The 23,824-nt window shown below is 38.7% G+C and overlaps 1 protein-coding gene across 3 annotated transcripts in view; it reads right to left on the bottom strand.

Moving 5' to 3' along the window:
• TRPM7 (transient receptor potential cation channel subfamily M member 7) overlaps positions 1-9,016 on the bottom strand; it is a 122,691-nt gene extending 113,675 nt beyond the window's left edge. For all 3 annotated transcript variants that reach the window (XM_042942044.1, XM_042942045.1, XM_042942046.1), the window contains exon 1: positions 8,770-9,016. In XM_042942044.1, the coding sequence (XP_042797978.1) occupies positions 8,770-8,772 (3 nt within the window). In that variant the 5' untranslated portion in view covers positions 8,773-9,016. The remainder of the gene's footprint in view (positions 1-8,769) is intronic.
• Between the last annotated feature and the right edge of the window lie 14,808 nt (positions 9,017-23,824).

The following is a 23,824-nucleotide window of genomic DNA, read 5'->3' as shown; positions in this document are numbered from 1 at the left end:
AATAACTTTATGACCTCAGGAAAATAAAAGGCACATGCTATAAAGAAAATACTGATAGGGGCACCTGGCTGGCTCAGTTGGAAGAGCATGAGACTCTTGGTCTCAGAGCTGTGAGTTTGAGCCCCCCATTGAGTGCAGAAATTATTTAAATAAAATTTTTTTTTTAAAAAAAGGAGAAAATACAGATAAATTATAACACTAACATTAAAAACCAATGTACATCGGGGCACCTGGGTGGCTCAGTCAGTTGAGCATCTGACTCCAGGTTAGGTCATGGTCTTGTGGTTGGTGGGTTCAAGCCAACGTCAGGCTCCATGCTGACGGCTCAGAGCCTGGAGCCTGCTTCAGACTGCTTCAGATTCTGTGTCTCCCTCTCTCTGTGTCCCTTCACCATTGCGCTTGGTCCCCCCATCTCTCTCTCTCTCTCAAAAATAATAAACATCTGGGTCGCCTGGGTGGCTCAGTTGGTTGGGCATCTGACTTCGGCTCAGGTCATGATATTGTGGTCTGTGACTTCTAGCTCTGCATTGGGCTCTGTACTGACAGCTCTGAGCCTGGAGCCTGCTTCAGATTCTGATTCTGTGTCTCCCTCTCTCACTGCCCCTCCCCCACTCACTCCCTCAAAAAAAAATGAATAAACGTTAAAATTTTTTAAAAATATAAACATTAAAAAAAATGTACATCAACAACCTAAAATAAGTAAATAGCTTACCATTAACCAAGTAAAAAGTTAAGAAATTTTTACTCTACTAGCCTTTTCTACAGGCTAGAAAAGATATTTGTAGCCATAAAGTACCACCCAAAAATATGCAGAATACATAAAGAACTTCTACAAGTAAATAAGAAAAAAATAATCCAATAGAAAAATGAGCAAAGACTATAAATAGGCAATTCATCAGAGACAAGTAAACCATAGCCAAAACTCATAACCTGAAATAATACTCAGTATTAGTGGTCAGTAACATGCAAATTAAAACAATGAGGAACTACTTCACATTCATGAGTCTGGCAAAATAAAAGAACCTAATCAATGAAGTGTGGCAAAGATGTTGGCAGAATTGGAAATTCTCATATACTTTATAGGGAGTATAAACCACACAACTACTTTGGTCAACACTTTGGCAATTATCTCTAAAGTTGAAAATGCACCCACCCTACGATTTACCAATTCTACTTCTAGATATATGCATCTTAGAAAAATTCTCACACTTGTACATTACATTAGATGATACATACATGCACCATTATTTGTAAAAAAAAAAAACAAAAAAACAAAAAACCCAAATGCCAAACAATAGTAAAATGGACGGATAGTATATTCTATAACGGAATAGTAAACAGCAGTTAAAAGAGGTAAACTAAAAAGCTGCTCTGAGCATGCACGGGGAGGATATCTTACAGAGAAGTAGTAATGTTAACTTTGAATGAGAACAAAGATAAAAAAAAAAGTAAATAAAAACAAAATGAAAGTGGTGAACTAGACCTTACCTGTATCATTAATATGAATAAACCTCCAAAACCTAATGTTGAGCTGTGCTAACAGCTCAGAGCCTGAAGGCTGCCTCAGATTCTGTGTGTGTCTCTCTGTCCCCTTCCCCTGCTCATGCTCTAAATAAATGTTAAAAAAAATTTTTTTTAAAAAGTCCATAAAAAGATGTACGTAATTACATATATATAAAACTACCAGGAACTACTATGTGTTATAATTCTATAATACATAGAGAGACAATACTACATATATACAACATATATAAGATATATAATATATATTTACAACTACAAAAAGCAAGCAAAGGAACAACAGGAGATAGTTATGCCTGCAGAAGTGGAAAGTGGAATGGGATTTTGATGAAGTACTTGGAAGTTTCAATTTTACCTCCAATATTTTATTTCTCAAGCTGGGCGGTAAGTACATAGACTGCTATTACATTACGATCACACTTTTATCGATCTGAATTCCACAACAAAAAACAATTACCAAAGAATTCAAATTATATACATTTATTTAAAAATATTATGTACCTGTAATCAAACAGTACAATTTAAATTCTTCACTTTTATTCCTGTCTCCTTGTTACCTAATATTTTTGCCAAAGCAACAGAATCTGTTGAATTAAATGGATCCATCACATTAATCTAATTCAATGACCACTGATATACTTTCAGATGATGCCACAAAAGTTAATCTGAAAAAGACAAATCTAAAGAAAACATTAGGACATTCTCTATTACAAAACTCCAGCCTTCATATTGTGAGTAAACCCTACCAATCTATTCTCTATCTCTGAGTATTTGTTAATACACTTATGTTAGATTTTCACAGTTTTTATGAAAGAGTTCTACCCATCACAGAAATCTACTTAAGGAATTTCCAATCTACTAAGGATTCCTTCTGACTAGTAAATCTCTGCACTTCGACAATGTATACAATGTATATGATGCATACAACTGAATTCTGAATAATTTATCTTAAGGATATTACATAGAAATTTGGTAATAAAGAAAATTCTAAGTTTTACAGCATATGAAGAAAAAATATGGTAAATAAATTTTTTTAAGGTAACACATTCTTCATGACCTTAACTTTTGAAGTACCTGGGTGACTCAGTCAGTTAAGCATCCAACTCCTGACTTCCACTTAGATCATGGTCTCATGGTTTGTGAGTTCAAGCCCCACATCAGGCTCTGCAATGACAGTGCAGAGCCTGCTTGGGATTCTCTCTCTCTCTCTCTCTCTCTCTCTCTCCCTTCCACTTAGATCATGGTCTCATGGTTTGTGAGTTCAAGCCCCACATCAGGCTCTGCAATGACAGTGCAGAGCCTGCTTGGGATTCTCTCTCTCTCTCTCTCTCTCTCTCCCTTCCACTTAGATCATGGTCTCATGGTTTGTGAGTTCAAGCCCCACATCAGGCTCTGCAATGACAGTGCAGAGCCTGCTTGGGATTCTCTCTCTCTCTCTCTCTCTCTCTCTCTCTCTCTCTCCCTCTCTCTTTGTCCCTACCTTGCTCGTGCGTTTTCTCTCTCAAAATAAATAAACTTTAAAAAAAATTTTTTAATATTAAAAAAATGACCTTAACTTTTTAATTAACATAACACTTGCCATCTTAGATCTCACAAATATACATGTCTCTGAGTATCAAGGTCCTTCTCCAAGTGCATAATTTGGTGAGTCAATTATCTACTGTACCACTTACTGGCCTAATGACCTTTGGTTGAGTGATTTTGCCTCTCTGTTCCTTCCATAAATAATGGAGAAAAAGTGCCTACTTCAAGAATTTCTTTTGAGAGTAATAATATGCAATAATATATGTAAAACATTTAGAACAATGACCACAGCTAAATGCTACTACATGTTAGCTAATATTATGAAAATCGGTCTAAAGCCTGTTACACACGTTTCTAAATCAAGAGTACCTTCTGGGTATTAGGTATTGTAAATTATACTCTTAAAGACAAGTAAGACCACTGGTTTATATACCCAAGGGTAATTTATAGACCTATATTTCTAGTCTAGTTAATGTTTATCCAATCTCCTTACAGTAATAATCTGCTTCTCAGATAACTTTCCTTCTATTCATTCCCAGCATACTACCAAATTGTCAGAGGAAAATAGGTAACTAAGCCTACTAACTTTCACTTTGCACATATTTTTCAATCAGTGAACTGTGGGCTCAGGTTGCTATATTCCTAATAATGATGTGGCTCAAAAGTGTTTTTCCATGAGGAGCTGAGTTTCTAAAAGTAGTGGTTTCCAGCAGTCTGGTAGCTAGATAGTTGAGGTGTTTAGTAACATTTTTTCATGATGCAAAGAGGGACAAATAGTGTCTCACAAACTTTAATCCTAGTATTCTCCTGATATCAAGTAAAGATTATCATCTTCTTTTTACAGACAGAGAGGGTAACAGCAGTGCTCCTAAAAGAGTATGATTTGGCAGAGATGCTTATGTGAAGAGCCAAGTCTACCAACTTCAAAAAAACTGCCTACCACCATACATCAAAAGCGTCCCAACTCTTGATGGTGGCTCCGGTCGTGATCGTGCCATAGTGAGATCATGCCCTGTGTTGGGCTCCAGGCTGAGCATGCAGCCTGCTTGGGATTCTCTCTCTTCCTCTCTCTCTAACCCTCCCTTGCTTGCTCTTTCTCAAAATAAATAAGTAAACTTAAAAAAAATAAAAATGACATATATCTAAGTTCTTTTATATTAACACACATTAAGTGACTCAGTTAATATCCCTACAGATAGCCAAATAATGCTCATTCTAAACTAATCTCAACTACTCTGAATTTGGGTACCTCCAGGTACCAAATTTAAAGCAAGCATTTAAGAAGCAGTTGTGAAAGGAAGGAAGGAAGGAAGTCAGAAAGAAAGAAGGAAAGGAAGAGAAAGAAAGAAAGAAGGAAAGAAAGAAAGAAAGAAAGAAAGAGAAAAAAAGAAAGAAAAGAAACTAAAATGTAATCATATACTGAAAGGTTACTACAAAAAATAAGAAAAAAGAAAAACCTAGAAAGAAATAACAGATCAATAGCAATAATCATCAATGGCTACTACTAAAACTATGTAAGTGTCTAACCAAGAAATTCACAACTGATCAGCAGCTAACACCACCAAACCCACTGATCAATCCTAACAAGAGAAAGAAAAGAAAAGAAAAAAGAAAAGAGAAAAGAAAAACAATCAGAAAGTATGTGCTTCTTAATGTGATGCAATACAAGATACATAGCACGATCTGTGAAGCACTCTTGCCAAAATATCATACCACAATCTGATCAAGTCTTTAGATTAAGCACAGGAAATAGAGAAACAAGTTACATCACACTGTATGGATGTATCGAACAAAATCCAAGCTGTGGGAAATTCTACAGGACAAATGATCTGGATTTTTCTTATTAAATAAATGGTAAGTGATAAGACAAAAAAAAAAAAAAAAAAAAAAAAGGAGGGGTTACTAGAGACTGAAAGACTTATTTATCAACCAAATGCTATATGGAATTCTTTGGATTCTGAATTAAACAAGCCAACTGAAGAAAAACATGAACCAATCAGGGAAATAAGCTGAATATTTAATTATATTAAAGAATTACTCATTTTCCAGGTGTGTTAATAGTACTATGGATGCATTAAGAGCCTTATCTTTTTAGAGATACACAGAATGAAGCATTTATAGATATGTCCAAGATTTGCTTTTAAGTCATCCTATTTAAGGGGGAATGGGAGTGATAATAGAGGAAACAAAATACACATTTCAAACTGTCAAAACTGGTCATTGATATATGGTGATTGATTTTCCTATTATATTTCTGTATGTGTGAAATATTCCATATTAGAATGTTAAAGAGAGAGAGAATATCAGAGCACTAGACCAAAAATATCTGATTGGTGGAACTCTCAAACTTTTGCAAGTGCTTGTGCGTCAACAGACTTTTATTTAAAAATCAAAACCAAAAATGTACATTTTAAGTACTGCCTTTGAGTATTAATTTGCATATTTTAAGTAATGACTTCAACTATAACACATTTTCATTTTATGTCGCGTTCTTATTACTGACATTTGCCAATACACACATACTTTACTCTGCAAAGTAACCAAGTTCTGAATATTCTATCTCCTAAACATCTCAATCTGTTCCATCTTCTACTACTTCATTTCAAACCATTGACATTTGGTCGGAGTCTTGCTATTGCCTCCTCATGGGTCTCTCTTTTCAACTTAAACACACACCATTCACCTTCCATATTGTTTCCTTAAGTGGATCCCATACATCTCCAGCATGAAATCCAAACTTCTTCACATGACATACATTGCCCTCAGAAATCTGGTCCTTGTCTGTCTCCAGAATACTCCCACCAGCATCCCATACTTCACTCATTCATATCTACATAAAGTATTTGTACAGTAGTTCCCTGAATAAACTAAGGATTTTCTTCCCTCTAACCCTCAATTCCCTTGGACTAAAACCACCAATTCAATGCCCCTTCTATCTCCAGTTTAATTCCAATTCCTACTGCCTCTACAAGGCTCTAGTACTATCAGCTTTTGGGCAAACCCACCCAGACTTTCCTTTCTCTCCTTGATTACCCCGTATTTTCAAAGTAATCTATGCAATGGTATCACACTATCCTCCTAGTTTTTGCCTATCTGTACTGCCTTCAAAACTATTAAGGTATCACAGTGTGTGCAATACAGTAGACACTGTTTATGATGTATGCACCTTCCACTGACAACTAGATCTTTTATAAATAACTAGAATGTAAGCTGTTTGAAAGTGGAAAACTTGTCTAGCACATATTTGCCGCTCCAGTGCCCATGACAGTGCTTGGAATATATTACCCACTAAATAAGCGATTACCAAATGAATAAAACAAATTATTTCCAATAGCCACGGCAGATAATTTTGTACAAAATTTGATTCCACTCCAGTTTTTTAACTTGTGTTTCTTGGTATTTTGTTTTATATTATTTTATGGTTAGCTGATTAGTTTTAAAGCTTTTTAAAATGCAGAAAAATTTTGTATGCTTTCTTTTAGTGTCAAAGAAGAAACTGATTACCAGAAAGAAGCAAATGCTTTAAATAAGAATTTACAGGGGCACCTTGGTGGCTCAGTCGGTTAAGCGTCTGACTTCAGCTCAGGTCGTGGTCTTGCTGTCTGTGGGTTCGAGCCCCGCGTCGGGCTCTGTGCTGACTGCTCAGAGCCTGGAGCCTGTTTCAGATTCTGTGTCTCCCTCTCTCTGCCCCTCCCCCGTTCATGCTCTGTCTCTCTCTGTCTCAAAAATAAATAAAGGTTAAAAAAAATTTTTTTAAATAAGAATTTACAGTAAGAATTATACAGTGTAGATACAAGATACTTCAGTGAATTTTCAGGTCACAGTGCTGACCTAAAATTTGAGGGGGCTCAACAGATTATTATTGGACAACCTCAGTTTTCAGTTTTCACTATAATTTAATTGGAAATTTAAAAAGAAAAAAAATTCCAGAACTCAATAGCAGTCAGGACTCAAGTATGTAAAAACTAAAATCAGATCCTAAATTTCAAATTTTTAAAGTGAGAATTTCTCTCTGTAAAATCAACAGGAATGTTAGCATGTACAACCAACACTGAGTTCACGTTATGTGCCAAGGATGGTGCACAACTTATGTATACCAACATACCGTCTGGGGGAGCACATCTGCTATAAAAAGACTGGACATGAATGGAAAGAGAGCAGGAAAAGGAGAAACTCAGACCACATCTTAATTTTTGGAAGCTGGGTTTCAAAGCATGCAAACAAGACATTAAGAGGCTGAGTTTGAGAAGAGCATCTAAGGTAAGACTAAGAAATTATAAATTTTCACTAGAAAGTCATTAGAAACAAAGGTGTCTGGTTGTATGAATAAAATATTAGGGAACAATGCCTTTGAAGGTGATGAATCATCTTAATTTCCATTTTCTAAGGTATCTAAATGTTTTTTAAGATACTGAAATGATAATGTTCAAATTTATACTATTTACCATAAAAAGAAAAACTAGACACATCACCGAAGATTCAGAACTAATGGTTTGCTTTTTTTCATACAAAAGGAACTCTCATTCAACCCCCACCCCAAAACATATTCTCTTAAAAATCCATGTAAGTAACAAGTTAAAAAATCTGGCATCAGTAAAGAAACTTAAACCCTTCTTTCAAAATTAGGAAAAAAAGTAACACGACGTTCTTATTGACTTTACATTACCAAAGAAGGTGGAAAACAGTGTAAGGTGCATTATTTATTCAAAGTATAACTATATTCGTGGTTTCACTTTTGTATGGCACCTAAATTAACTTCTGCTGAAAAGTAAACCTGCCAGACTCCAGCAGAGGGAGAGTTGTTTGCACGAAACCAACAAGTTCAAGTACTGACCAGAAAAACACCTCGCTCTTCAAGTCCCTGTAAATTACTTTCTTCGTAAAAAAATCTTCAAATTTGATCCCTGGCCTTAACAACAACAACAACAACAACAACAACAACAACAACAACAACAACAGGCTCTAACGAAAGCTGCAATGCACCGCATCCCTCTCGCCACTCTGCACCGTAGGTTTAAAACACAACTAACCCTTCTCTAGAGCAACAGATGGGGTTGTTAGATATAAATCCAGACAACACATCGCCTCGATACCTCCAGCAGCGCCCCCAATAAAAATGTTTAATTCTTGCTAAAGAAAACTGCAAACCAGATCCACCGTCAATACCGTCAAACCCCTCCTCTTTGGCTCCAAAAGGGAAACGTACCTGTGGAGTATCTACTGCGCAGCAAACAAGGCACAGTTCCAATCCCGCGTCCTCTATCCCTTTTTTGTTCCCTCCCAGCCCTCCTTCCCTTTCCAAGCAGAACTTTAGCAGAGCATTTGGCTCCCTTATCTGCTAGCAACTGGCGCCAGGAGGAAGGCGCTCCCGGGAGATGCGGAGGTTGAGCCCTGCGTCTGGCGCGCTGCGGCCGCTCTGCTCATCCAGGTACTCCCTGGCTCGCGCTTCTGCCGCCTCGAGCGGTCCCTGGTCGGAGCCAGGGCTCCGCTGTGGGGATTCCCGCGGCGAGCCGTCGGGCGAGATTTGCTACCTGCTTCCTGCCCCTCACCCCCGAACGAACTGCACTCCCGTCCCGCCGGGGCAAGTCCGGAAGGCAATAGGGGTTCCTTCGCCCCAGGCAGCATGGCCCCGGACACACACTGGCCGGTCGGGTCCCCCCCCTCCCCCTCCCTTCCGCAACCCCCGGGACTATTCCCCCGCCGGGGCCTGCGTGGGTCCAGTACCATTCTCCTCACGGGGCGGACTCCGGAAGGGCAGCAACTCCACCTCCTCCTCCTCCGCGGCCTGTAGCCATCTATCGGGAAGCGTCTCCGGAGGCGGCAGCAGAGGCCGCCGGACAAGGACAGCCCAGGGAAACCTTCTCAGAACTAACTCAGCTCCGGCACTAGCAGCAGAAGCTGAGTCTTTCATAATTGTGCGACCAACTCCTCCGGGGGACTGGCCACAGGGACGCGCCCGCGCCCGCCTCCGCCGGCGACGGGGCTGAAGACAGACCACGTGAGGGGCGCGTCGTGTGCGTCGCCGCCCGCGGGCTGGGTCACGTGAAGGGCGCGCGCTCCCTCACTTCCAGACTGCCTCCCTGCGCGCCGCGCGCACGCGCTGGGCACGGGAGCTTCTAGCTCCAGCGCTGTGGGTTTCCCGGGAAGGGTGGGCTGTTCTCCCAGGGTCTCCAGTGTATACTTGGGCGGGACTCGCACAAACATCTGTGTCCCCTCCCGGGATGGAACTGAAGGAAGCAATAGTGGAGGATTAAGGTTCTGGGCCTCCGGGATCCTGCCTGGAGTTGCGGCGTAGTCTCATCACCGCTAGCGGGGCCTGGCCTCCCCCTCTGCGCTAACAGGGCTTGGCCACTGCCTGTGCTCTGCTGCGTTTCCGAGCCCCTTCCCTGTGCGTTAGACAGGGGCCTTACTCTCCTCGTCCAAAATGCCAAATCATGTTCTCTCTCCAATTTACCCTGTTTCTGCCAGAAAAAATTCTCCCAGATTTAACTGTGGGCTGCATCCTTTCCCTCCGGAGATGTCGCCCACAGACAACTCATACAGCACGTGCCTTAACCAAAGACTGCAGGTTGCTCCTGGGTCTAATACCTCTCTGCCTTTTCTTTTCCTTTGCTAACACACCAGCCAAGGTTTGACAATTAGCGATAGTTTACTAAGTTGTTTTTTACACATGATTCTTCTCCCGAGGAAAAAATTGGTCCATCTGATCCTCTATCACCTGATTTTATCACACCTCTTTTTTAAAAACAGCTTTATTGAGGAATAATTGACATACAATAACCTACACATATTTAAATGTACATTTTGGCAAGTGTTGACATATGTATGCACTTACGAAATCACTATGACAAGCCAGTGAACAAACTCATTACCCCTCAAGGTTCCTCTGCAGTTTGTAACTATAGATTCGTTTGCATATTTCATGGTTTTATATAATGGAATCATACAACATGTACCTTTTTTTTGGTCTGGCTCCTTTCACTCAGCATAACTATAACTTAAACATTATGATCATGTTTATATATGTATGTTATGTATTATGAACATAATCTTCAACAAAATTAATCTGCCCATTGTTTTACCTAATAGCTTTGGCAGTTCTTGTGAGCAGTCTTCAAGTACTGTGTATTCCTTCCCCATCTGGCAGGTCCAGCAGGACCAAGGTTTAAAAAAAAAAAAAAAAAAAAACACTCTTATATGTGTCATACCTTTCCTACTAGATTATCAGCCGCTTGGGGCAGGGATTTTGGCTAATTTATGCATACATTCAATAAATGTTTATTTTCTAGATGTCAGCTGGGCCTACTCACTTACTGCCTGAATCAAGTTTATAATCTAGAAAGTGGAGAAAAACCAGAAAATCAAAATACAATGAGATGAGAGTGCTTTGTTTTCCTCAGTCTCCGTGACTCTGGCCCTTTTTTGCACCCACAAATGCTTCATCCCTTGCTTGGATGATGTAGAAAGGTAATAATAGCTCCATGGCACTTGATCTCCAGAGCTCTTGCTAAATTGGAGCATTTAGTTCACAGTTAGAAATGAGAAATATAATTCATCTTTAATTGAACTAATGAAAATAAAGTCCTTAATTTACAGGTTATCAGAAGCCCTGAAGTTCAACATGCTGATTTGCAGTAAGTAATCAATTCTGGAGGACGAGTTAATTCTTTTAAAAAAAAAAAGTACTTAGGGGGTTCTGTGTGGCTCATCTGACTTGGGCTCAGGTCATGATCTGACAGTTTATGAGTTCAAACCCTGCATCAGGCTAGCTGCTGTCAGTGAGGAGCCCACTTTGGATCCTCTGTCCCCCTCTCTTTCTGTCCCTCCCCCTCTCGGACTCTCCCTCTCTCAACAATAAATAAACATTAAAAAAAAAATACTGAGTTCCTAAGACTATATTAAGAATAGTCCTCTTTAATGTTCAGTGATGAATAAAGATGGATGTGTTCAGTATTTAAGAAAATGTTCATTAAATGCTCTCTTTCTGTCTCACTTCTTTCCCATAGGGGCTCTGTTTCCATTTTGGTCAATGACATCTCTAATTCCCACTCTCAATGAATCATATACTGATTCTCCTTCCTATCCTTGCCCAGTTATTTGCAACAATTCAACAAACATTTACTACTACACTCTTTTTAAAGCACTAAGTGAAGTGTTATACGTGATTTTAAAAAAATGGAAAAGCATGGTACCATACCAACTCTTAGATTTTTTATTTGTGTATTTAGAATGTTTTTCTGGGGCACCTGGGTGGCTGAGTCAGTTGGGCAACTGACTTCGGCTCAGGTCATGATCTTGTGGTTCACCAGTTTGAGCCCTGCATTGGGCTCTGGGCTGACAGCTCAGAACCTGGACCCTGCTTCAGATTCTGTCTCCCTCTCCCTCTGTCCCTCCCCCACTCGCACACTGTCTCTGTCTCTCTCAAAAATAAATAAACATTTAAAAATAAATGAACAAAAGGGTCACCTGGGTGCCTGGGTGTCTGAGTCGATTAAGTATCCGACTTTGGCTCAGGTCATGATCTCATGGTGTGAGATGGAGCCCCACGCTGGGCTCTGTACTGACAGCTCAGAGTCTGGAGCCTACTTGTGATTCTGTGTCTCCCTCTCTCTCTTCCCCTCCCCAGCTCGCACTCTTCTCTCTCTCTCAAAACTAAATAAACATTTAAAAAATTAAAATAAATAAACAAGGGGCGCCTGGGTGGCTCAGTCGTTTGGGCGTCCGACTTCAGCTCAGGTCATGATCTCGCAGTCTGTGAGTTCGAGCCCCGCATCGGGCTCTGGGCTGACAGCTCAGAGCCTGTAGCCTGTTTCAGATTCTGTGTCTCCCTCTCTCTCTGACCCTCCCCTGCTCATGCTCTGTCTCTCTCTGTCTCAAAAATAAATAAATGTTAAAAAAAATTTTTTTAATAAAATAAATAAATAAAATGTTTTACTTTGAGATAATTGTAGAATTATAGGAAGTTGCAAAGAAATGCACAAAGAAGTACAAATAAATTTCCCCAATATCCCTTTCCCCTCCCCCCAGCATCTCATATAACCACAGCACAATATCAAAACCAAGAAATTGACATTGGCAAAATCCACAGAGTTTATGCAGATTTCACCAGTTATACGTGCACTCATTTGTGTATATGTTTGTGTGTAGCTCTATACAATTTTGTCACATGTGTAGCCTGGACTAACCACCCAAACAATCAAGATGCCCAACTATCACCATGAGATCCCTCATGTCACCTCTTTTACAGCCACACCCCTTCCATCCCACTCCTAACCTCTGACACCCACCAATCTGTAACTCTAGCCCCATAATTATGTCATTCACAATTGTTACCTAAATGGAATCATGCGGGGCGCCTGGGTGGCTCAGTCGGTTAAACGTCTGACTTCGGCTCAGGTCACGATCTTGCGGTCCGTGAGTTCGAGCCCCGCGTCGGGCTCTGGGCTGATGGCTCAGAGCCTGGAGCCTGCTCCGATTCTGTGTCTCCCTCTCTCTCTGCCCCTCCCCCGTTCATGCTCTGTCTCTCTCTGTCTCAAAAATAAATAAAAACGTTAAAAAAAAAATTTTCTAAATGGAATCATGCAATATATATCCCCTTGTGGCTAGACTCACTAAGCATAATTCCCTGGAGATCCATCCAAGCTGCTGCTTGCACCAGCAGTTTATTCTTTTTCACTGCCGAACAGTACCTCATGCCATGGATGGACCACAGTTTGTCCATTTACCTTTTGAAGGACATTTGGGTCTCTACAACCAAAGCTGCTATGAATATTTGTGTACAAGTTCCTCTATGAAAATAAGTCTTCATTTCTCTGAGATAAATGCAATTGGTAGGCTCTTCATAAGTCCATTTTTAGTTTTTAAAGGAACTGGTTATATTTTGAAGATAGAGTCCAAGGATCACCTGACAGACAGGACGTGGGTGTGAGAGAAAAGAGAGGAGTCAAGGATAGTTTGAAATGAGCTCATATGTAGAACAGCGGTAGAACATAGTAGCAGCTCATTAAATGTTGGCTACACAAATGACCGCAAACACAACACAAATGAAATGAGAAAATCCATGAGACACCATAAGCTACAGACATTGCCTTAGAAGGCATTAAGAGTCACTCTTGGGAACTTAGTGCATGGAAATCCCTTTGATTATTTGCATGAAACTGAAAAAGAAGAGTCCCACTTCCTCTTAGAATATAGAAAGCCACAAGAGAATGCCACATCCATTCTAATGAGAAAAAGGCAAATAAACCACAAAACTATGATTTTTAAAACTCATCAGAGAACTGAGGTCATCATAGGCAACAGAAAGAACTGAATTCCAAAGAACTGCAGGTGTCTCCTAGGAAAGACAAGACAAATGATGTTGCTTTGGGTGAGTGAAAGTGTCTGTGGGCTGGAGAGAGTTTACCACCACCTACCCCTTCCCCCTACCCTCCCACCCCCACCCCTAGTTCTTTCCCTGAAGGAAGATTGGAGGCAGTCAATCCTCAGGTTTTCAGCTGTCAGTCTAGTACATGCATTCTCAATGTCAAAAGGGGTGATATTATCTACTTCAAGGAAGTGAAAACTGATTCTTAGGGCAGGGGGTGAAAAATATTACTCTTTTTACATATAAAGCACAGGTGTACACATAGTACATAAATAAACATTACAGTTTCATGAAGGGAAGGATATAATTAGGAAAAACATGTCTAAAAAAAGACTCCATAGTGGAGTGATAATAAAAAAAAGGGAGGGTGAGAATGATCTAGATACAGAGATAGATACAAGCCTAACTCATAATGAAGATAAATGTTATAATCGCTGTGGTAGCCAACCTCCAACAGGGCCCTCAATGTTCTTCACTTGCTGGTATTCTCATCCTTGTGTAATCTCCCATATTGAATAGGACTGACCTGTGTGGCCAATGGAATATAGTGGAAATGGCAATGTGTCAGACTTCCAAGCCTTGGTCATAAAAGACATTTTGGCTTCCACCTTGTTCTTTTAGATCACTCACTCTGGAGGAATTCAACTGCCATGTCAGGAGGACACTCAAGTAGTTCTTGAAGATGTACAAGGGACGAGGAAATGATACCTCCTGCAACAACCAAAATTAACTTGCCAGCCATGTGGGTAAGCCATCCTGAGAATGTATCCTTCAACCCCAGATAAGATGTCAGATGACTGCATCCCCAACTGACATATCCTCATGAAAAACTGTGAGATAGAGTCACTGCTAAGCCATTCCCAAATTCCTGATTCTTGGGAACTTTGAGAAATGATAAGTGGTTTTTGTTCTTTCAAGTTATTAATTTGGGGGTTATCTATTATGCAGCAATATATAACTGATAAAAAATGTTATACAAATAAGGCACTATGCAGTGGTAGAATCTAATCACCAGCTGGGAATATTTGCAAAGCTTGGGGGCCCTAGAATATGAATTGAGTATTGTGGGAAGAATTGGAAAGGTGTATGTAGAAGTATAGTAAGGTGTTCTAGATAAAGAGAATCCTCAAACAGAGGCAGAGAGGTACAACCATGTCATATCAACCCTTTTAAGTGATAAAAGGCTTGGACTCCAGTAATATAAACCCAAACAGCGTCTTCCTTAGAATTAATTTAGTAAGAATGGTCCTTAAGTCTCTTCTGTACTTAAAACCCTTCAGTGGCTCTTATTGCTCTTATAACAGGTCCCAATACCTTAGTATCTGATCCCATCTTATTTTTCCAGTTTTATCTCTAGTTACTTCTCCTAGCCCACTTCCCATACCCTTCAAACGTACCTTATCAGTACTCAACTTGTAAATTCCTTCTTTCAAGATTTTTTTTAAAATTTCCTCCCTACAGCACACCGAATCTGAGTTAGGTGCTCCTTCTATATGCTCCCATTGTACACTATATTCCTTGTAATAGCATTTCTCTCCCTGTATTCTAATTACCAACTTACATGCCAATCCCCTCACCTCCTGCCAACAAATGTTCAAGGAACCTAATCTTATCCGTCTTATTTACCAGTGTATCCGGGCTCAATGACACATATGGAGGAATCATCCAATAATATTTGTTGAAGAAAAAAATAAACCTACTGATAGGCTAGATTCTACAGATATACCTCAGTCCTTTGATTCAAGCATGCAGAGTTTTATCAGATTAAGACAAAGTGCTATTCTTACATAGGAAAGGGTTACGGGAAGTGGAGCAGAACATGGAAGTCTGTGTTCTCACAGCATATTTAATTCATCAGCCATCCATTTACCCATCACATTTGTTGAACATCTTCTGTGGAGTACACAGTGTGTGCTAGGTTACTTCTTGCGTGGCTCAGGCCTTGTGCTACTGTTTGTATCTCTTTCTTTAAATGTTTCATTCTAGGAGAACTTGGGTGGCTCCATCGGTTAAGTATCAGACTCTTGATTTCAGCTCGGGTCATGATCTCCTGGTTGGTGAGACCAAGCCCAGTGTTGCTCTCTGCACTGACAGTGTGGAGCCTGCTTGAGATTCTCTCTCCTCTCTCTCTCTCCGCCTCTCCCCGCCTCTCAAAGTAACTAAATAAAACTTTTAAAAAATGTTTTATTCTAAAACTGACTACACTGGCCTTAGTTTCTGAGTGTCCAATACCCTAGTGCACATGGTCTGTTGAAACAACTGAGATATCCTCTAAGAAGCTAGAAATAAGAAGGACAAAAAGAAGATGGAAGTAAGAGAAATATAAAATTAAATTACTCTTATGAAATCAATTTCCTAGACATCAATTCCCTTAATACTATCCATATCCTTGTCTTCATTTATCACCATGGATATATAAATATACCTCAGTTTGAGGACCACTGCCTTAGAATACTAACTCTGATTACCCCCATGATGATTAAGTTTGGGTGTCAACTTGACTGGGACATGGAGTGCCCAGATTAAACACAATTTCTAAGGGAGGATCTGTGAGGGTGTTTCTGCACGAGATTAGCATTTGAATTGGTATACTGAGTAAAGCAGATGGCTCTCCCCAGTGTGGATGTGGCTTCTTCCAATCTATGGAGGACCCAAATAGAACAAAAAGGCAGAAGAAGGCGGAATTTATTCTCTGCCTGACTGATGAGCTGGGACATCAGTCATCTCCTGTTCTTCACTGCAAATACGTCACCAGCACTCTGGTTCTCAGAGCTATACCACCAACTTTCCTGAGTCTCCAGCTTACAAACAACAAATAGTTGGATTTCTCAAACTCCATAATTTCATGAGCCAATCATGTATATATCAGTTATGTTCTCTGCAGAATCTGGACTAATACAACCCATCTTCCATCTTACTGCTTCAATCTACTGATATATACACAATTTTATTGTACGGAATTACAATAGTGTGGTCAACAAAAGGTTTTCAAGTAAAAAAAATTTTCTTATGATAAAATGGTATCAGAAGTGAATAATTGGGGGCGCTTGAGTGTCCGACTTCAGCTCAGGTCATGATCTCACGGTTCATGAGTTTGGACCCCACATCGGTCTCTGTGCTGACAGCTCACAGCCTGGAGCCTGCTTCCGATTCTGTGTCTGCCTCTCTCTCTCTCTGCCCCTCCCCCACACGTGCTCTGTCTCTCTCTGCCACTCAAAAATAAAGAAAACTAATAAAATAAAGAAAAAAAGAAATGAATAATTGAAATTTGAAATTAAAACACAATACCATTTACATTAGTACCGAAAAATGACACACTTTGGTATGAATCTAACAAAATATATATAAGATTCATATGAAGAAAACTACAAAATTCTGAGGAAAGAAATCAAATAAACTCTAAATAAATAGAAAGATACTCCATCTACGTGGGTAAGAAAGCTCAGTATTGTCAAGATATCAGTTCTTCTCAATTTGATCTATAAATTCAACATAATTCCAATCAAAATCTCAGTAAGTTACTTTGTGGATACCAACAAGCCATTTCTAAAGTTTACATGGAGAGGCAAAATACTGAAAACAGCCAGCACAGTATTAAAGGAGAACAAAGTGGAGGGCTGACATGATACTACCTAACTTCAAGACTTATTACTAAGCTACAGTAATAGAGACAATTTCTTCTTTGTTTTTTTTTTGTAATTTAAATTTGTTAACAAATATATACAATACTTGGTGTTGCATTCACATTTAGAAACTTTCAGAAGCACATTTCACTGATTTAAATGCAAACATCTGCAGTGGGGATATTCTAAATATTAGCAGATTTTCTGAGGTTTTAGGGTATTTAACAATAAAGAGGCTTAATTTTAACCTAGAAAAAATGTTTCTAGAATATTCTGAGTTTATTGTAAGTTGTACTATATCTGAAGTAACAATAAGTAGTACAACTTCTGAATGATTAGTATCTGTGACGCTCATCAAGTTTTATGACTTCCCAGAATTCTTTTATTTAATGTTTATTTATTTATTATTATTATTTTTTAATGTTTATTTATTTTTGAGAGAGAGAGACAGAGCACGAGCGGGGGAGGGGCAGAGAGAGAGGGAGACACAGAATCCGAAACAGGCTCCAGGCTCTGAACCATCAGCACAGAGACTGACGCGGGGCTCGAACTCACGGACCGCGAGATCATGACCTGAGCCGAAGTCGGACGCCCAACCGACTGAGCCACCCAGGCGCCCCTGTTTATTTATTTTTGAATGAGAGAGAGACAGAGCTTGAGCAGGGGAGGGGCAGAGAGGAGGGAGGCACAGAATCCGAAGCAGGCTCCAAGGTCTGAGCTGTCAGCACAGAGCCCGACGTCGGGCTTGTAGTCATGAGCTGTGAGATCATGACCTGAGACCAAGTCATGCTTAACCAACTGAGCCACCCAGGCACCCCCCTATAATTCTTTAATACATGTTTTATAAACCTTGACATCCACACAAATATAGAGGTTTACATTCAGATGAATAAAGCAGGTTTACAATAAAACAATTTGAAAGCATCGAAGTCTTTACCTCCCTACATTGAATGGCTAGCTAACATTTGTGGAATGGTTTCTATTATCCAGTTGTTGTTCTTGATACACTTAACATGTATTAAGTCCTCTCAACTCCATCAGCTAGGTATCCTTATTATTGTCCTTCTTGTAGAGAGGAGGAAACTGAGGCACAGGACAGAGCCAGGAATACAACCAACACAGTCTAATTCCAGAGTTTATGCCCTTAACCTTTTTCTGTATTACCCTTTGTGACAATGAAAACAAAAACAAAAACTGAGAAATTGGTCACTAATAATCGAGAACAGATTATACTTGATTCAGTCTTTCACAAAAACTTTTCCTCAATCTATTTAATGAGCTAATTAAAGATCTTTGTTTTCTTCACTAGGTCCAAATAGCTGGCTTATATAAATGTTTCCACAGTAATCACGCTTTGACCTTTCCCTGAATGGATTTGCCACCAGAATAAGTCCCTGGGCAACTGAGAAAGAGACACTGTATCTCAAAACTGAAGAGGAACAACTTAGAATGCTGGCAACATGAATATAATTCAAATCAATTAAAGCATCAAAACAAAAAGACAGCCGATATATGAAATGTTTATTTTTTGTAAATTTTCCCTGTCACCTAAATTAGACACTTATAAATTTGGAAAATCCTTTGTTTATGTAAGCAGAGAGTGATTAATCCAGTTCCAACAAATTGTGTTGTACTTTGTATAGAGGATTAATGGATTTTCTTCCTGAGGCTTTCTTTCAAAAAAATTAACCTGGTTTGTAAGAGGAAAGCTTATATAATGGCAACCAAAAATACCTGGAATATTTCAAATATTAATCTCTAACCCCAATAGCTTAGTACAGTGCCTGGCATATCATTGGTATTCAGTAAATAGTTCTTGAAATATTGAGAGGATGAAAATTGGGCTTCTTGAACTTTATTACATGCAAATATGTCAATTAGCTACATAATATACAAGTTAATACATATTTTTTGTAACTTTTCTTTGGCCCTAGTTTATTTTTTTATTTTTTTAAATGTTTATTTTTGAGAGAGAGAGAGAAAACGTGAGTGAGGGAAGGGAGAGAGAAGGGGGACTGAGGGGAAGCAGGCCTTCCCTTCTGAAAGCAGTAAGCCCGATGCAGGGCTTGAACTCATGAACTGCAAGATCAAGACTTGAGACGAAGTCGGATGCTCAGCTAACTGAGCCACCCAGGCGTCCCTGGCCGTAGTTTATTTTTAAAAGAAAAAAAAAAAATCTCTTCCTAAAGCTTTAAAACCCTACCCCAAGAGACTGTATTTGGGCAGAAACTAGAACCAATTACCAGTAGCCATAGAGAGAAATTCCCCCTTGAGTTGAACAAAGCCTTTGTGTTGATGAGGAATGTTCTTGCTGGGACTGTATAAACTGCTCTGAAGTGTATATAAGTCTATAATGAACGGATGACTATCTGGGTAGAGTTTAGAGGGGTCTGAGACTAAATGTATCTAACTATAATGAACAGTGGTAATTTTCTTAAAACTAATTTTGATGTTGGAGCTACCCCTAAATCATTTGATTCAACTATTTCCTGAGAAAATAAAAACAAACAAAAAGCACCCCAAACCAAAAACTATGAGGTTTATGTAAAAAATTAATCTTTGAAACAAACAAACAAACAAACAAACCACAAAAAAACCCTAATCTCTGAATTTCAGCCTTAGGCAGAGACTTACTTAATCACATAAAACTGAGAGATGAACAATCAGGTTTTACACATTAGTGACTTTGGATTTCAGAGATTATGAGACTGTGTTGTAGATTTTAATTTTCATGGTTAATGTTTAAATTATTAATTGGTGGTTCTATTAGTGAATTGCTATCCATTTGCATAGACATATCAATGTTTCTGAGCAAACCCAAGTAGTAAGATATATAAAAAGATAAGTCTGTTCAAACTTGATTATCTAGTTTGAAACAGCTGTTTGCTTTGATATTTATTCTGGTTTCTTAAAAAAAAAAGGTTTTATTTACATAGGATATTGGTAAAAAATTGAAAACAAGGAATCTCAAGAAAAAAATCTCATTTTCTGATACTGGATATCATTATTTCTGTCCTATATTAGCATTGCTAACATATATATCCTAATTTAATAGCAATTAAGATTTTAGCATTTCAAACTCTCAACAATAGCCAAATTATGGAAAGAGCCTAAATGTCCATCAATTGACGAATGGGTAAAGAAATTGTTGTTTATATACACAATGGAATACTACGTGGCAATGAGAAAGAATGAAATATGGCCTTTTGTAGCAACGTGGATGGAACTGGAGAGTGTTATGCTAAGTGAAATAAGTCAGGCAGAGAAAGACAGATACCATATGTTTTCACTCTTATGTGGATCCTGAGAAACTTAACAGAAGTCCATTGGGGAGGGGAAGAAAAAAAAAAAAAAAGAGGTTAGAGAGGGAGGGAGCCAAAGAAGAGACTCTTAAAAACTGAGAACAAACTGAGGGTTGATGGGGGGTGGGAGGGAGGGGAGGGTGGGTGATGGGTATTGAGGAGGGCATCTTTTGGGATGAGCACTGGGTGTTGTATGGAAACCAATTTGACAATAAATTTCATATTAAAAAAAAAGATTTTAGCATTTTAAGATCATTATAGGAAGTTCCTGAAATGGAAGTTAAATGTCATTAAAATGGAATTACTCTAAGTATATATGTCTGTTTATGTGTGTCAGTATGTGTATACTTGCCGCACTATTCTTAGGAGATTTTCATCTTGTTTCATGAAAGTCTCAAAGGGATAACACACAGGTAGCTAATCTTAACCTACTATACTTTAAGATCATAAAAGCCAATTATAGTATACATAAGACCCTAAGTAAAACTAAAACATGTAAAAACATAAAATAACTAGGGAAACCAGCTATTCACTGTTTTAATTGACTCTGTGCTTTGAAAAAGATTTAAATATAACATAGGTGCGTAATACCAAATGATTATAAATATACAGCTGAAGAGTAAAAATATGAGGAGAGATGCACATGAAAGGAAATTGAACATACACCTAATTTTGCTCCCTCGCAATATTACATGAAACAGTTCTCCAAAGAAAAATGAAAATTTTTGATAAAAAATGTCATGCAGGTGGTGTGTGTGTGGGGGGGGGGGGGGATTTCATTCCTACACAAGAGTAGAAACAAACACCCATCACCCAGCTTCAATGATTATCAAGATTTTACTGCATTTGCTTAATCTTCTTCCTTTTTCTTATTGTTTGGCTGAAGCTGATTTAACTTCTTTTTCTTTCTTTTTTTTTAATATTTATTTAATTTGGAGAGAGTGCAAGTTGGGGAGGGGCAGAGAGAGAAGGGGACAGAGGATTCCAAGCAGGCTCTGCTGACAGGCTGACAGCAGTGAGCCGATGCAGGCAGGGCTCGAACTCACGAACTTCGAGATCATGACCTGAACCAAAGTCAGACACTCAACTGACTGAGCCACCCAGGTGCCCCAAAGCTGATTTCACTTAAAGCGGATAATGGACATGATTTAATTTAAAGCAGCTCATGGATATCATATCATTTTGCTCCTCTATATTTCAACATACATCTCTTTTGAAAAATGGACTTCATGACATTATCATATCTAAAAAAAATAAACAATAATTATTTGGTACCGTCTTTTATCTGGTTCATTACCAAATTTTCCTAGCGGGTTCACAAATGTCTTGTTTAATTGGTTTGCTGAATTGGGATCTAAACAAGGTCTACACAGGGATTTGGGTATCATGTCACAGAAATTTCTTTTAATTTACAGCAGCTCCTCCTTCCTCACTTTTCTCCTCTATGCTATTGATTTATTACAAGAATCAATTCAGCTGTCTTTTAGAATGTTGCATATTCTGTATATATAAGTTTGCTCCCTTGAGTGTCATTTAACTTGTTTCTTCATCCTCCATATTTCCCATAGTTAGAAGTTCATGCTCTAAATTTGATTAGATTCCAGGTTATTATTTTTGGCAAGAACACTTCACAGTGCTTTGTGCTTCATAGTGTATTGAAAGGCTTATAATGTCTGGTTGTCCCACTTTTAGTAATGTTGAGATTTATCTATGATTTCAGGTGCTGACAGCTTACACCTTCCTTTTATCTAATGGTTTCATACACTGATGATCATTGCCTAAACCAATTATTTCATTCAGGGTTGCAAAATGGTTATTTTCTAATCCTGTCATTCATGAAGAATCACAGATCTGCTCCCCTACTTCATGTAGCTGGGCAAGTGTCCCTCCCTGACTCTGGTAGAAAAGTGGAGTTTTGATCCTTGGAGAGAGTAAAACAGGAGGTCTCTGGCCTTGAGGATCCAGTCACAATTGAAGGCATGCATAGGTAACATACTGGAAATGGTATTTGAATGAATGTTTACATAACGAATGCTAAGACTGTCAACTCTTTCCCCAACCACACGACTCCAGGAGATTGGAAGAGATTGTTCTTCAGGAATCTGATCATCCCAAGAGAAATACTTAAAGATACTAACCTCAGGCTTTCCCAACAGCAAAGCCAGACAATGCTGGCTCATCCTACAATGTACCTTTCATTTAATAAGCCCCTCTTATGTGCTCAGAGTATCCAATGGGTTTTTAGTTTCTCTTAAACATGAGCAGAAAAACAAAGATTACCTTTCCTCTGAAGAAAACTTCTAATTTTTAACATACAGGATGGAGTTGGAAGAAAGCAATGGCTATACACAGATAACAGTTCCAAAAACAAGGAAGCAAACAAACAAAAAACCAAATAAACAAAAGCCCTATCCATTCATATTTTCAGAAATAAGAGAATATATGGCACCAATGAGACAGCAATTGGATGCTATAAAAAATAAAGTGTCAGAAAGCAAAAAAGAGCACTTGGAAATTAAAAACATGTTAGCAGAAATAAAAAATTCAAGAAAAGGTTAGAAGATAATGTTAAGGAAATCTTCCAGATAAGGGGCAAAAAGATAAGAGATAGAATATTGGAGAGGAAAGGTAAGACAAATAGATTAGTACGGAAGGTGCAACATCGAAATATCAGGGCTTCCAGAAAGAAAGAACAGAGAAAATGAAGGGGAGATAGTAAGAATGAAATTATTTTAAAATATTTTCCAAAATTGAAGGATAGAGGTTGCTAGACTGAAAGAGCTCATTGAGTGATCAGTATAATGGATAAAAATATACCCATACTGGGAATAAATATAAAAAAAATACACACACACACATCATGTATGTTCTAAGAATACTTTGGAATTCACTTACACTACAAAGTGTCCATTATTTATCTGAAATTCAAATTTAAATGGGCATCCTGTACTGTATCTGGGAATCCTACATTGACCTTGTCATTACCAGTATTGGCAATTCTTCATAATTATAATTTGTAACAATCCACTCAGATCACCACTGCTCATCTATTCAACTTCTGATATTCCAAACCCAACAATCACTCAACAATATAGGGACAAAATGCATTTATCCTAACATTTTTTCACTGTCATTCATCACCCACTCAAATCTTCATGTCCTTCCTTACCCAGCTTAAATTTCAAAGGTAATAAGTTAAATTCACTCCTTCACATACATCCTATATTCCCTTCTTCCTCTTTAAACTTCTTGAATTTGCTTGGTTAAGTCACAAAGTGTGGTCCCTAGGCCAACAGTACCTATGTCACCTGGGAACTTGTTAGAAATGGGCATTTTTGGTTGGGTCCTACCTCAGACATGAATTTAAAACTCTGGGACCGCAGCCAAGCAATCTGTGGTTCAACAAGGCTTCCAGTTGAGTCTGATACATGGGGTCTCACATTTTAGCATGTGAAAGATGACCTGTAAAGCGTGATAAAAAACCAGAT

This window comes from Panthera leo, chromosome B3 (assembly GCF_018350215.1).
Source record: "Panthera leo isolate Ple1 chromosome B3, P.leo_Ple1_pat1.1, whole genome shotgun sequence".
In the NCBI taxonomy this organism is placed as follows: domain Eukaryota; kingdom Metazoa; phylum Chordata; class Mammalia; order Carnivora; family Felidae; genus Panthera; species Panthera leo.
The sequence above is the reverse complement of the archived record's forward strand: the minus strand, read 5'-3'. Positions and strand labels throughout refer to the sequence as shown.